The sequence below is a fragment of the Pseudophryne corroboree genome, chromosome 5 (assembly GCF_028390025.1).
Source record: "Pseudophryne corroboree isolate aPseCor3 chromosome 5, aPseCor3.hap2, whole genome shotgun sequence".
NCBI lineage: Eukaryota > Metazoa > Chordata > Amphibia > Anura > Myobatrachidae > Pseudophryne > Pseudophryne corroboree.
In genome coordinates, this window is record NC_086448.1 from 451163822 (window position 1) to 451178383 (window position 14562).

Genomic DNA, 14562 nt, shown 5'->3' on the forward strand with positions numbered 1-14562 from the left:
TCTTACTATTGTAGAACATAACAATTATGATGCTGCAATATCCCAATCAAGTCTTGCTATGCAAATAATGACAGTGTACAAATGCCTTATCTCTGTTAAATGAGTGTGACATTTTCCCCATAATATATTTGGTGCAGTTACTGTTGTATTTTAGTGTTTCTTTAATTGGTTTAAAATACCATAATTTTGATCTTATTTCATAACAGCTTAAGAAGACACAAGTCCTTCATGGACATGAGGATTGGGTGCGAGGTGTAGAATGGGCTATTAATGGTATGTACTTCTGCTCTATATGCTCAGCTGTAAATAGTTCTCTCTGCTGTTATGCAGAACAATGATGCTATTATTGTGAATATTTAGACTTAGATACTCAATTTGTTTAACAACATAAATTAAGAGTTTCAAAATATTACACTATGACAGTATTTACAAGCTCTGGGGCAGATGTATTAACCTGGGAGAAGTGATAAAGCAGTGATAAGTGCAAGGTGATAACGCATCAGTCAGTCAGCTCCAGTATGTAAATTGACAGTTAGGAGCTATTTGGCTGGTGCGTTATCACCTTCTACTTATCACTGCTTTATCACTTCTCCAGGCTTAATACATCTGCCCCTCTGTCCTTAAGGCTCCCTAGCAGTCCAGGTTTTAAAGATATACATACTTAAGCAAAGGTGACAAGTTTCTCAATCAGTTTGATTTAACCATCTGTATTCAAGCATAGATATCCTTAAAACTTGGATTGATATAATTGCTTAAGACCGGAGTTTGGGATACCCTGCTACAGTATATGAGATAGTTGCCATCTGTAGGACAGGGTGATTCGATACAATACTGTATTCAAACCAGGAACGTAGTAAATTCTTCTTGTGTATTGTTGAACAAGAATGATTCATATATAGATAAAAAAAAGTTAAGACTAACAGATTTTCTGTTCTATATTGTTTATGGTGTTGTATACTATGCTGTCCATTCAGGGCTGAAGAATAAGCTAGAGGGTTGTTTTCTGCATGGTTGTCACTCACCTGGCGTGGTGGTACACACAACCACTTTATTTTTTGCTGTCTTAATGCTTTATTTTATTCTGCTTTCTTCCAAACTATACCAGCAAATATTTTGCTGGGTTTGTGCGAATTGGGAAAAGCCTAGGTACCAAAGGCAGAACCTGGTAGAGCACCTATAGGAAGTGAAAGAGATGTGGAAGAGGAGTGCTAAGGAGGCAATGGCCCTCATTCCGAGTTGTTCGCTCGCTAGCTGCTTTTAGCAGCAGTGCAAACGCTAAGCCGCCGCCCTCTGAGAGTGTATCTTAGCTTAGCAGAAGTGCGACCGAAAGGTTAGCAGAACTGCTCGTAAAAATTTTCAAGCCGTTTCTGAGTAGCTCCAGACCTACTCCTTCCTTGCGATCACTTCAGTCTGTTTAGTTCCTGCTTTGACGTCACAAACACGCCCTGCGTTCGGCCAGCCACTCGCCTGTTTCCCAAAGCTTGCCTGCATTTTTACCTGTCACACCTGCGTTTTTTAGCGCACTCCCGGAAAACGGCCAGTTACCTCCCAGAAACACCCACTTCCTGTCAATCACTTACTGATCAGCATAGCGACAGAAAAGCGTTGCTCGACCTTGTGTAAAACTGCATAATTTTTTGTGAAAGTACTTTGCACGTGCGTACTGCGGCCCATACGCATGCGCTGATATGCCGATTTTTAGCCTGATCGCTACGCTGCGAACAACAGCAGCTAGCGAACAACTCAGAATGAGGGCCAATGTACAGTGGGATGAAGTTTCAGTAGTTGAAGGATTTGGATATGTGAACTGTTTGGAGAGGGAAAGAGCTAAGCCATAAGAGGAGAGCGTGAATATGAAATGGAGGAGTTTAAAGAAAGAGCGTGTTCTTTTCTTCCAGTGCAAGTGCAGTGGAGGACAAATTTGTGGCGGTAGGCATTGGAAATTGAAAGTAGCCACTTGGGCAACTGAGTCCAGGGCAGAGCTGAGGGTGGAAGGCTTGTCGGATAGAAAAGATTACAGAAAGGTGAAAAGGAGTAAGTCCAGGGAGGATGAAAAAAAAAGATTTTACTTACCAGTTGTTATGCACACCAGTGCCTGCAGGAAAGTACTGGTGTCAGGACTGTTATGCACTCCAGTGCCTGCAGGAATGTACTGGTGTTTGAACTGTAATGCAAAACAAATGGACTTACAGACAGACTGGGGAATATGACATAACGTACACAGAAGGTGATAGGGTAACAAAATACACACAAAGTGAACAGAGAAGCCCAGAGGCTAAGGAACTGGGTATCTCCCTTGTATTAGAACTGCTCAGATGGGAAAAGCAAGATGTTGTGTTTTAATACGTAGAGAACCCGAAATGCTGTTGCTAAGGGCAACAGCAAAACCCTAAAGGGTTACCAACGGGTGTGGCAGTAAACTCCTTGGTCAGAGATGGAATGATAGACACAAGGAGAGTCTCCACAATCCTAATTCTCACTTGCAGTGCACAGGTTCAGCTTACTGCCACTAAACTGACCCCTGACACCTAGCACAGTGAGACAGGATTAGACAGGCAAGTCTTAGAATACAGCCGCAAACTTGCTAAGTTCACAGAGTAGTAACAGAACTCCAGCAAGCTAAACGACTGACTCCAGTCTTACTGCTAGGTCTGGATTGGCAGAGTGTAATACCAAATCCCCAGGCCTATTTGCAGTAAGCAACAAACAAATACAAAGCTACACAGTACTGGCTAACTTTCAGAAACTGACTAACCAACAAAGATTCAGCAGCATCTGCTTACCCTGAGAAGAGGCCTTATAAAGCAGGTGCTGTCCACGCCCCACTCAGACCTCACAGACTGTGAGCACAAAAACCAGCACCGGATCCCCTGCCATGCACAGAGCCTATAACCACTGCACAGCAAAAGACCCGAACCGGAGTATCAGCTGCACTCAGGTCACTCCGCTAGCACTTGTCTCCCGGTTGCCATGACGACGTGGCAGCACAGGGCAGGAGACCCTAACAGTACCCCCCCTCTGACGAGGGGTCAAAGAACCCCTACCACCGGGTTTATCGGGGAACTGCGAGAAGAAAGAGCGTATCAGTCTGGGGGCATGAAGATCACAACTGCGCACCCACGACCGCTCCTCCGGGCCATACCCCTTCCAGTGCACCAAAAATGACAGCCGACCCCGAACCACCTTGGAGTCAAGAATCCTTTCAACAACAAACTCCCTCTGGCCACGTATCAGAAGAGGGGAAGGTCTTCCACTGGAAGAAGGATTACTAATCGCCCGTTTTAAAAGGGAACAATGAAATGTTTTATTGATACCCAAAGAACGGGGCAGATCTAACTGAAATGCCACCGGATTGATAACCCTGGTGATCTTATAAGGGCCGATGAACCGGGGGCCTAACTTATGAGATGGCTGTCTCAACTTCAATTTCTTGGTAGACAACCAGACGAAGTCTCCTAATTTGAAGCTGCAGGGTCTTTTCCGCTTATCAAAAACCCTTTTGGTCACTAATGACACAGACACAAGGGCTTTCTTCACTTTCCGCCAAATACCTCTAAGGACCGAAACCACAGAGGAACCACCAGGCGTGGAGTCCAGGGGGTCAAAAGAATTGGCCTTAGGATGATGCCCATACACACAAAGGAAGGGAGAGATCCCTGTAGCAGAGTGAGCCGCGTTGTTATAGGCAAACTCCGCCATGGACAGATGAGCAACCCAGTCAGTCTGACACTTGGAGACGTAACACCTGAGGAGCTGCTCCAAGGACTGGTTCACCCTTTCAGTCTGCCCATTAGACTGCGGATGGTAGCCCGACGACAAGCTGACAGAAATCTGGAGATCGGAACAAAATGCCCTCCAGAATTTGGCCACAAACTGGGATCCGCGGTCAGAGACCACATCAAGTGGCAACCCGTGGAGACGCACAACATGCAGCATAAATAATTCAGACAGGCGTCTGGCCGATGGCAGCCCAACCAGTGGAACGAAGTGCGCCATCTTCGAAAACCTGTCAACGACAACCCAGATGGCTGTCATCCCCGAGGATTTGGGCAAGTCCACCACAAAATCCATTGAAATGTGGGTCCATGGCTTAGATGGGATAGAGGGTGGATGTAATGGGCCAACAGGAACCCCTCTAGGAGTCTTATTTCGGGCACAGATGTCACATGCCCGAACCCACTGATCCACATCCTTAGCCACCGAGGGCCACCACACCGCCCTAGATAGCAACTCCCGAGTTCTGGCAATACCCGGGTGACCTGCAGACTTCTTGGCATGGAATTCCAGGAACACTCGCTGTCTTAACCTAGGAGGCACAAACAAAAGACCTACCGGAAGGTCTGGAGGAGCCTGCTCCTGTGCTCTAAGGACTAATGATAAGAGGTCCTGGGTAATGCCCACTTTAATACATGATGGGGAAACAATGGGCAACGGCTCCTCGGTGGTTTCCTGGATTGGAGCAAAACTCCGCGAGAGCGCATCAGCCTTGATGTTTTTTGACCCAGGGCGATATGTTATCAAAAAATTAAAGCGAGCAAAAAACAAAGCCCATCGTGCCTGCCTGGCATTGAGACGCTTCGCTGACTCTAAATATGCCAGATTCTTATGGTCAGTGAGAATTGAGACCACAAACTTAGCCCCCTCAAGCCAGTGTCTCCACTCCTCGAGTGCATCCTTAATAGCCAACAATTCCCGGTTACCCACGTCATAATTCATCTCGGCAGGCGAAAATTTACGGGAAAAGTAAGCACAGGGATGAAGGCGATTATCAGACACTCCCATCTGAGAAAGCACTGCCCCAATACCCATCTCAGAGGCATCCACCTCCACCACAAAAGGACGCTCTGGATCTGGGTGTCGCAGCACCTTGGCCGAAACAAATGCCCTTTTGAGACGGGCAAAAGCCGCTTTAGCCTCACAAGACCAGTGAGCAACATCCGCCCCTATCTTAGTGAGTGCTACCAAGGGCGCCACTATAGACGAAAATCCAGCGATAAATCGTCTATAAAAATTCGCAAAGCCCAGGAAACGCTGAAGCGCCTTCAAACTAGTGGGCTGCACCCAATCCAGGACTGCCTGTACCTTGGAACCCTCCATTTGGAAACCTTCTGGGGAGATAATATATCCTAGAAATGCGATTTGCTGAACTTCAAATTCGCACTTCTCCAGCTTTGCCCCAAGCCGGTGGTCTCTGAGTTTCTGGAGGACTAAGCGTACATGCTTCCGATGTTCCTCCAGGGAATGGGAGAAGATTAGGATGTCATCTAAGTATACAACTAAGAATCTATCCAAATATTCCCTGAGCACATCATTCATGAAATCCTGGAAGACCGCCGGGGCATTACAGAGCCCAAAAGGCATCACCAAATATTCATAATGCCCTGAGTGGGTATTAAAGGCAGTCTTCCATTCATCCCCCTCTCTTATTCGGATTAGATTGTACGCACCGCGTAGGTCAATCTTAGAAAAAATGGTGGCAGTACGAAGCTGGTCAAACAAGACCGAAATGAGAGGCAGTGGGTATGAGTTTTTAATCGTGATACGGTTCAATTCCCTGAAGTCGATGCAGGGTCGCAACGAACCGTCCTTTTTACCCACAAAGAAGAACCCCGACCCAACTGGAGACTGTGAAGGTCTGATAAATCCCTTAGCCAAGTTCTCCTGAATGTACTCTGCCATAGCCTGAGTCTCAGGACGTGACAGGGAGTACAACCTGCTCTTGGGAAGCTTAGCATTTGGCAACAAATCAATGGCACAGTCATAGGGACGATGGGGAGGTAGTACCTCTGCAACTTTTTTGGAGAACACGTCCGCAAAATCTGCATAACACCCTGGCAATCCTGGCAAACTTAGCTGCGAGAGCCTGACTGGAAGGCTCAAGCAACTCCTGAAACAATCAGTACCCCAACTAAGAATCTCCCCAGAGACCCAGTCAAATTGAGGATTGTGGGCCCTTAACCAGGGTAACCCCAACACCAATGGGGCAAAAGTACAGACAGTCACATAAAAGGACAATTTTTCAGAGTGTGTGGCTCCAATAAACAAAGAAATCTGGCTAGTGCAAGAGGTAATTTTACCTTGGGATAATGGTTCCCCGTTTAACCCACAAATCTCAATTTCCAATGCCAAGGGTACTAAGGGAACAGAGTGTTTCAGGGCGAATTGGCGGTCCATAAAAACCCCGTCGGCCCCACTGTCCACAAAGGCCTCAGTCTTGACAGTTTGACCGAGGATCTTCAAGGTCACCGGAATGATAAAAGTCTTCTTGGGAAATTCTGACTTCTGGCCTGACAGGATATTTCCCATCACCCTCAGGCCCTGAAGTTTTCTGGCTTTTCTGGGCATGATACTACCACATGACCTTTATTCCCACAGTACAAACACAACCCCTGCTGTCTCCTCCGCGTCTTCTCACGCGAGGAGAGGCGGGTAGCCCCAATCTGCATAGGCTCCTCGGAAAATTCCTCAGAGTCTGAGGTTCCCTTGGGAAGGAAGGAAATCTCAGTCTCCCTTTCAAGCCTACGCTCTCTCAGCCGTCTATCCACCCGGATGGATAACTGCATGAGCTGATCCAAGCTATCAGGCAAGGGATATTGTACCAGTTGGTCCTTTATCTGGTTAGAAAGACCTCTTCGGTACTGGTGTCTCAGGGCTGGGTCATTCCACTGGGTATCATGGGCCAACCTCCGAAACTCCGTACAGTAAACCTCAACTTGCCTTCGCCCTTGCTTAAGGATCGAAATCTGAGCCTCGGCTGAGGCCGTCTTGTCAGGGTCATCATACAACATGCCCAGTGCCGTAAAAAAAGCATCAACACTTTTAAGCGACGGACAGTCAGGCTGCAACCCATATGCCCAGACCTGTGGGTCTCCTTGTAGCAAGGAAATCACTATGCCCACCCGCTGAATCTCCGACCCAGAAGACTGAGGCCTAAGCCGGAAGTATAGCTTGCAGCTCTCCTTGAAACAGAAGAACTGCGAGCGATCTCCAGAAAAACGATCTGGGAGATTTACTTTCGGCTCCTTAACCCCTGCAGGTGCTGCTGCTGCGGGAGCTCCGCCAGCAGCCTGGGAGGTGTGCATTTTAATGGACAAATCATTAAATTGTCGAGTCAGGACCTGCACCTGATCGACCACCTGTTGCAACGTATTTTGAGGGGTATGCTCCATATTCCCACAAAATTTCAACAGGAGTATTAGGCTGCTGAATATGTTATGCACACCAGTGCCTGCAGGAAAGTACTGGTGTCAGGACTGTTATGCACTCCTGTGCCTGCAGGAATGTACTGGTGTTTGAACTGTAATGCAAAACAAATGGACTTACAGACAGACTGGGGAATATGACATAACGTACACAGAAGGTGATAGGGTAACAAAATACACACAAAGTGAACAGAGAAGCCCAGAGGCTAAGGAACTGGGTATCTCCCTTGTATTAGAACTGCTCAGATGGGAAAAGCAAGATGTTGTGTTTTAATACGTAGAGAACCCGAAATGCTGTTGCTAAGGGCAACAGCAAAACCCTAAAGGGTTACCAACGGGTGTGGCAGTAAACTCCTTGGTCAGAGATGGAATGATAGACACAAGGAGAGCCTCCACAATCCTAATTCTCACTTGCAGTGCACAGGTTCAGCTTACTGCCACTAAACTGACCCCTGACACCTAGCACAGTGAGACAGGATTAGACAGGCAAGTCTTAGAATACAGCCGCAAACTTGCTAAGTTCACAGAGTAGTAACAGAACCCCAGCAAGCTAAACGACTGACTCCAGTCTTACTGCTAGGTCTGGATTGGCAGAGTGTAATACCAAATCCCCAGGCCTATTTGCAGTAAGCAACAAACAAATACAAAGCTACACAGTACTGGCTAACTTTCAGAAACTGACTAACCAACAAAGATTCAGCAGCATCTGCTTACCCTGAGAAGAGGCCTTATAAAGCAGGTGCTGTCCACGCCCCACTCAGACCTCACAGACTGTGAGCACAAAAACCAGCACCGGATCCCCTGCCATGCACAGAGCCTATAACCACTGCACAGCAAAAGACCCGAACCGGAGTATCAGCTGCACTCAGGTCACTCCGCTAGCACTTGTCTCCCGGTTGCCATGACGACGTGGCAGCACAGGGCAGGAGACCCTAACACCAGTAAATCTATTTCTCGTAGTCCGTAGAGGATGCTGGGGACTCCGTAAGGACCATGGGGAATAGACGGGCTCCACAGGAGATAGGGCACTTTAAGAAAGCTTTGGATTCTGGGTGTGCACTGGCTCCTCCCTCTATGTCCCTCCTCCAGACCTCAGTTAGAGAAACTGTGCCCAGAGGAGATGAACAGTACGAGGAAAGGATTTTTGTAAATCTAAGGGCAAGATTCATACCAGCCACACCAATCACACTGTATAACTTGTGATAAACTACCCAGTTAACAGTATGAACAATAACATAGCCTCGGTTAAAACCCGATCAACTATAACATAACCCTTATGTAAGCAATAACTCTATATAAGTCTTGCAGAAGAAGTCCGCACTTGGGACGGGCTCCCAGCATCCACTACGGACTACGAGAAATAGATTTACCGGTAAGTAAAATCTTATTTTCTCTAACGTCCTAGAGGATGCTGGGGACTCCGTAAGGACCATGGGGATTATACCAAAGCTCCCAAACGGGCGGGAGAGTGCGGATGACTCTGCAGCACAGATTGAGCAAACAGGAGGTCCTCCTCAGCCAGGGTATCAAACTTATAGAACTTTGCAAAGGTGTTTGACCCCGACCAAGTAGCAGCTCGGCACAGTTGTAGTGTCGAGACCCCTCGGGCAGCCGCCCAAGAAGAGCCCACCTTCCTAGTGGAATGGGCCTTAACCGATTTAGGCAATGGCAATCCTGCCGAAGAATGCGCCTGCTGAATCGTGTTACAGATCCAGCGAGCAATAGTCTGCTTTGAAGCAGGAGCGCCAACCTTGTTGGCCGCATACAGAACAAACAGAGCTTCGGTCTTCCTGATCCTAGCCGTTCTGGTCACATAAATCTTCAAAGCCCTGACCACATCCAGGGACTCGGAATCCTCCAAGTCCCGTGTAGCCACAGGCACGAGAATAGATTGGTTCATGTGAAAAGATGAGACCACCTTGGGCAGAAATTGAGGATGAGTCCTCAACTCTGCCCTATCCACGTGAAAAATCAGGTATGGGCTTTTATATGATAAAGCCGCCAATTCCGAAACCCGCCTTGCAGAAGCTAAGGCCAACAACATGACCACTTTCCAAGTGAGGTATTTCAACTCTACTGTTTTGAATGGTTCAAACCAAGGTGACTTGAGGAAACTTAACACCACGTTAAGGTCCCAAGGCGCCACCGGAGGTACAAAGGGAGGCTGAATATGCAGCACGCCCTTCACAAAAGTCTGTACTTCAGGAAGAGAAGCCAATTCTCTTTGAAAGAAAATGGATAAGGCCGAAATTTGAACCTTTATGGACCCTAATTTTAGGCCCAAATTCACTCCCGTTTGACGGAAGTGAAGCAGACGGCCCAACTGGAACTCCTCCGTAGGAGCAGCTCTGGCCTCACACCAAGAAACATATTTTCGCCATATACGGTGATAATGTTTCGACGTCACGTCCTTCCTAGCCTTGATCAGGGTAGGAATGACCTCCTCCAGGAATCCCTTTTTCCGCTAGGATCCGGCGTTCAACCGCCATGCCGTCAAACGCAGCCGCGGTAAGTCTTGGAACAGACAGGGCCCCTGCTGCAGCAGGTCCTGCCTTAGAGGAAGAGGCCACGGATCTTCTGTGAGCAACTCTTGCAGATCCGGATACCAAGACCTCCTTGGCCAATCTGGAACAATGAGGATTGTTCTGACCCTTCTTATTCTTATTATCCTCAACACCTTGGGTATGAGAGGTAGAGGAGGTGATAGAGTCAAATATCTACCTTTTAACATTAGCTATATATTAATACCGTGTAGCCGTAATGGCTGCTAAACCATGTGCACATGCTACGCACTCCGTACGCTATTTGCGTATGAAGACCTCGCACGTGGTACGCAAATAAAGTACACACGCTGTGCTGGGTGTACGGAATACCCACAGTGAGCATACACACAGACAGTAACCTTTATAAACTTTAAACACAGATTATGCTTACACTGTAACCCTTGTATGCAACACACTATGATTGAGTTTGTATTGTAAAACTTTACTACTGAAATACTGCAGCGATATAACGCTGCTTAACCTTGTTAATGTAAATGCTGTTAGAGCGATTTAGAATTCAGAAACCCTTTGTACCAGCTAGAGGGACACAGACACCCTGCTGAGGCTCTAACACCTTATGTGAACGTTCTATTTGCAAAAGAATAATACAATACAAGTCATACACTACCAATATAACATAGACTACCTAACCAGATAACTACACTTAAAATACAATAACAGTACAATAACACTTAAGAGAAACGAGAGAGAAAGAGGAGAGAGAGAGAGAGATATGGCTCACAATAACAATAAAGGCAATATGATTGCGGAGAAAACTTACGCACAAAGGAAACAATCGCATGCGCCTCTGGATATCCAGCTCCCGATTATCAGTGGTGAGAACCGTTGAAGAGAGTAGAGTAGAATGGGAGCTGGATCAGATCGGCTTGTCTATTTATGCACCACACACAATACAATTCAATGGTCCCTACAATCTCATTGTTCATTGGACACAGGAATTCGTCTCCGCATTATAACAAAAGGTCAAAGGTCGATTCATACAGGTGGGCTGTGACTATTTCCAACTGCTCAGGTGGGTGGGAAACTAGGTTTCCCGCCGCATGGATAATAAAGTGCAAATAATAGTAAAAGTCCATAAACTTCTTATGTCCATAACTATTCGCACGAGCGATTAATCCGCTTCCAACCAACACCGGAATATTGCTAATTAAATACTCTTCCGATGGATACTAAACACCACTGTATAACCCTTGTCTGACCCTTCGTATCAAACAAAGAGGGATCTCTTTGTTCATGAACATGCTACATTAACTAAACTTTCAGATTCTATCGAAGGGACCATAATCTACAAAATACATTATATATTTAAAATAAGTCGCCCGCTAGACGCACACAAAATCTACCGTAAATGCGCATACCGTGCGCCTGCGGGTGCACGCACCAGCGGGTATGCGTACGCACGGGAGAGCGTGGGCACGCACAGCGGGGACACGCATGAGGTGCAAATATGGTAGTGTGCATCATGATATTTTTCTGACTTTGACAGTCCATCCTTTGGCAGTCACCAATAACTGCCACTTTCTAAACCATTTCAAAAACGAGAAAAATATATGTCATGTGTAAATATTTCTATGGTTGGGTAGGGAAGGAGAGGAGAAGGTGAGGAAAGGGTATGACCTAGTGAGATAGCAGAAGCATGTGTGTATGAGTCCATGTTTGGAGGGTCATGTATCATTGTGCCGTACGTGTTGTAAATCAAGCTTCGAGGTATTGCGAAGTATACATTTGAATTCCTTCTTATCCCGTGGTACGGGTCTGTGGATGGGCTGTCAAACTTTACCGAGCTCGTTTCGGCTTTTAGTTGCAACAAAATGGGGGAGCACATTTTAGTTGATGATACATGAATGGGGGAGAATATGTGATTGCTGATATCTGTGCCTGTATTCCCTATCGACTATGTGTGTCATTACCTGAAGGTTGTAGAGATGAAGATAAGAAACAATTATGGTAAATGCAGTGGTATTCTATGTGAGGTTAATATGCATTTGTTGGTTTAAGTCTTGTCTGAAGTCTTGTCTGAAGTCTTGTTTGAAGTCTCCTTTGGGCTTTTGCTATTAACGGTATGCAAAAAGCCTTGTCAATGTCCATAGACTTACAAAAAAAGTTGGGCTAGCGTAAATTTAAAATTTCTAGGGAAACTGGGGGTCTATGGCATAGTCCATCTGTTGTTTGTGTACAAGGTTGTCAAACTTCTTCTTTAATCCATCTGTTGTCTGTATACAGGATCGCCAAATTCCTCTTCCAAGTGGGTCTTTTTACCTTGGAGAAACGGGTGAAAGAAACGGACCGTAGAATCACATTTTCATCACATCATTGTCTCTATCGTTGGGTCATAAATCAAATCCATTGGAATTACAATTTCCTCACTCCTTAGACTCATGACCCTGGTACTCCGTTTGCACTTCGTTAAAGCCTGACCGCATCTAAATATCAAGCCAATCGTTATGACGACACCTAAGATACATAGAATAAACTTCCCTACATCCATTTTGACTCCTTGAGCCCATTCTCCTAAACCAGAGAACCAATTTTGCGGGTTCAACCATGACACCCAACCGGTCAGCTCATTACCCACAGCAGCAAGGGTGAGATTGTGTCTCCTGCGAAATTCCCACTTTAATTGGAGAATGTCGTCCATCTTTTGGTCTATGACCTCGACCGGGTCCTCGGTACTATTCGTAATATAAGTGCAGCATTTCACGCCGTACTGCGTTGCCAGTGTGACACAATATCCACCTGTTACTGCCGTGAGATAATTAAGAACCATCCTATGCTGAACCAGTTCTGTTTTATAAGCTTGGAGCTCCCTTCCAGTATACCTAAAAGTGTCGTCATACATTTCAGCGATATTGTCTAACAAATTTGCAAGCGCAGATATGTATCTATAGTTCAACACTCCTCTAGCGGTGCGAGTGAAGTCTAACGCGAGTAGAACCTGAATCCCGGTGGATTCGTGGATCATGTCAGAGGCCGAATGCTCTGTCCTTTCTGTCAGTTGCCTTTTAACTACGTGCTCGTAATGAGTGCGAGTATAAGGAGCTTGGGCACCACGGTGTATATCTTTCATTTTGGCATGTGATACAGTCATTACCTCAGGCAGTACTTTTCCAATATAACACAATCCTTCAGAGTTTGGGGCAAGCCACTTATACGCCTTCCTCCCGCATATGAAATATGCATCATCGGGGAGAACATATGGGACGGAGTAGGACATTACCATATTACACATCTTCCATGTGAAACCTCCTAACCCTAATTCTCCCATCTGTCTAGTACACGTATCTGTTTGTATGATATGTGCACAGTATCCTGGTGATACCTCTCCAACTCTCATGATCCTATTTCCTAGGGTATACCTATCTGCTCTATATGAAAAGGTCATGGTTAGGTTACTCCATGACACTTCCCAATTTCCCGGCTTTCGGGGATTGGAAATGTTAAAACATATTAGGGACCTATCCACATGATATTGGTGGAGCTTCAAACTAGGAGGACTGGAGATATTAAACCTCCTGTCCACCGGTCTCCCACCCTTTAGCTCAAGTACCTCCCCTACCGTTAAAGGGAATGGTACTAATCCTGATTTGCTATGGCCTTGAGGTACTTGAGAGCATACCCAACAATCTGTCTGATTTAACACATTACCCACTAAGGAGTGATAGTCACTCAATGGATGCCGGTCCATGTGGATATTAAAACTGGACTGACATTTCTTGATGCACCCATCCTCAACTACATTGTCACAGAGTCTACAGATACAGTTCTCTTTTCAGCTAACAATCCTTCACAATGTTTACAAATAACATGGCTGCTAGATCGTTTCCGGTACTCGCCTTTGCTTGGTGGTTGTGTGCTATTGGAAATTTACACCTCCGTCTCAGTCATCAGAACCTTTCTGGATCCTTTCTCGACCTCACTGGTACTCTCGCCGGAACAGACTGCTCTGGTCAACATCATGGTCAACAGGAAAATCCGTATCACAGTCTCTTGGGGCAAGTCCATCTTACAGGAGGAGAAAAGGAGAAATTTGTAATGGGGGTACAGGAAAACAGTTTGAGGGGGAGAGAAACTTGTTACGATAATTAGTTCTCTAGTCTTGTTGTTCTTCTTGTTCTGCTGTCATCTCAAAGGTGCTGTCTCTCAGTCTTCCAACCGAACATTCCGGTGATGCAATATTCCTTCCAAACCAGCGATCTTTCTGTAAGGAGCAAAAATCTTGCATTACCATTTGTCTAACTGATGTGTGACATACCATCTTTAAAACATGAAAACATGAGAAAGAAGAGGGAGAGGAGAAAAAAAACAACAAGAGAGAGAGAGAACCGTTCATATATGTATATATCACATAAATCAACAATAAACAACCACAGGAAAAAAAAAAATTTTCAAACATTTTTAAAACATTGTCAGATCATCATCAGGCTGTCATATCTACATGTCCCATGGTTTCCTTGCGCAGTCCCTCCCACCAGCACCTCCATACTCCACCCTCTGTATCTGGCCAGGATACATTGATGCGGATAGGTCATGCTGGGGTTTGGTAGACTTCTGCAAAGACCAAGCAGATATGCAATGTTTGAGTCCTACCAATAATCGTCAGAGATGGGGAGAGAAAAAGAAACATTTCACAGATACATTTACAACGTTTCACCCGGTCATTCCTGTGTCTTCAGGGAATGACCTCCCAATTTATTAACCGTTACCTCAGGCTTACCATCAGTCCTAATGATCACCTTTCCTGACTACATATCATGAGTGTGGGCCAAAATTCTTCCTATCTGATCCCTGGTTACAAT

At 45.8% G+C, this 14562-nt stretch overlaps 1 protein-coding gene across 3 annotated transcripts in view; it reads left to right on the forward strand.

The window, feature by feature from the left end:
• The window catches only part of ELP2 (elongator acetyltransferase complex subunit 2), a 405605-nt gene that overhangs the window by 48042 nt on the left and 343001 nt on the right, over nt 1-14562 (forward strand). For all 3 annotated transcript variants that reach the window (XM_063922926.1, XM_063922927.1, XM_063922928.1), the window contains exon 7: nt 207-273. In XM_063922926.1, the coding sequence (XP_063778996.1) occupies nt 207-273 (67 nt within the window). The remainder of the gene's footprint in view (nt 1-206; nt 274-14562) is intronic.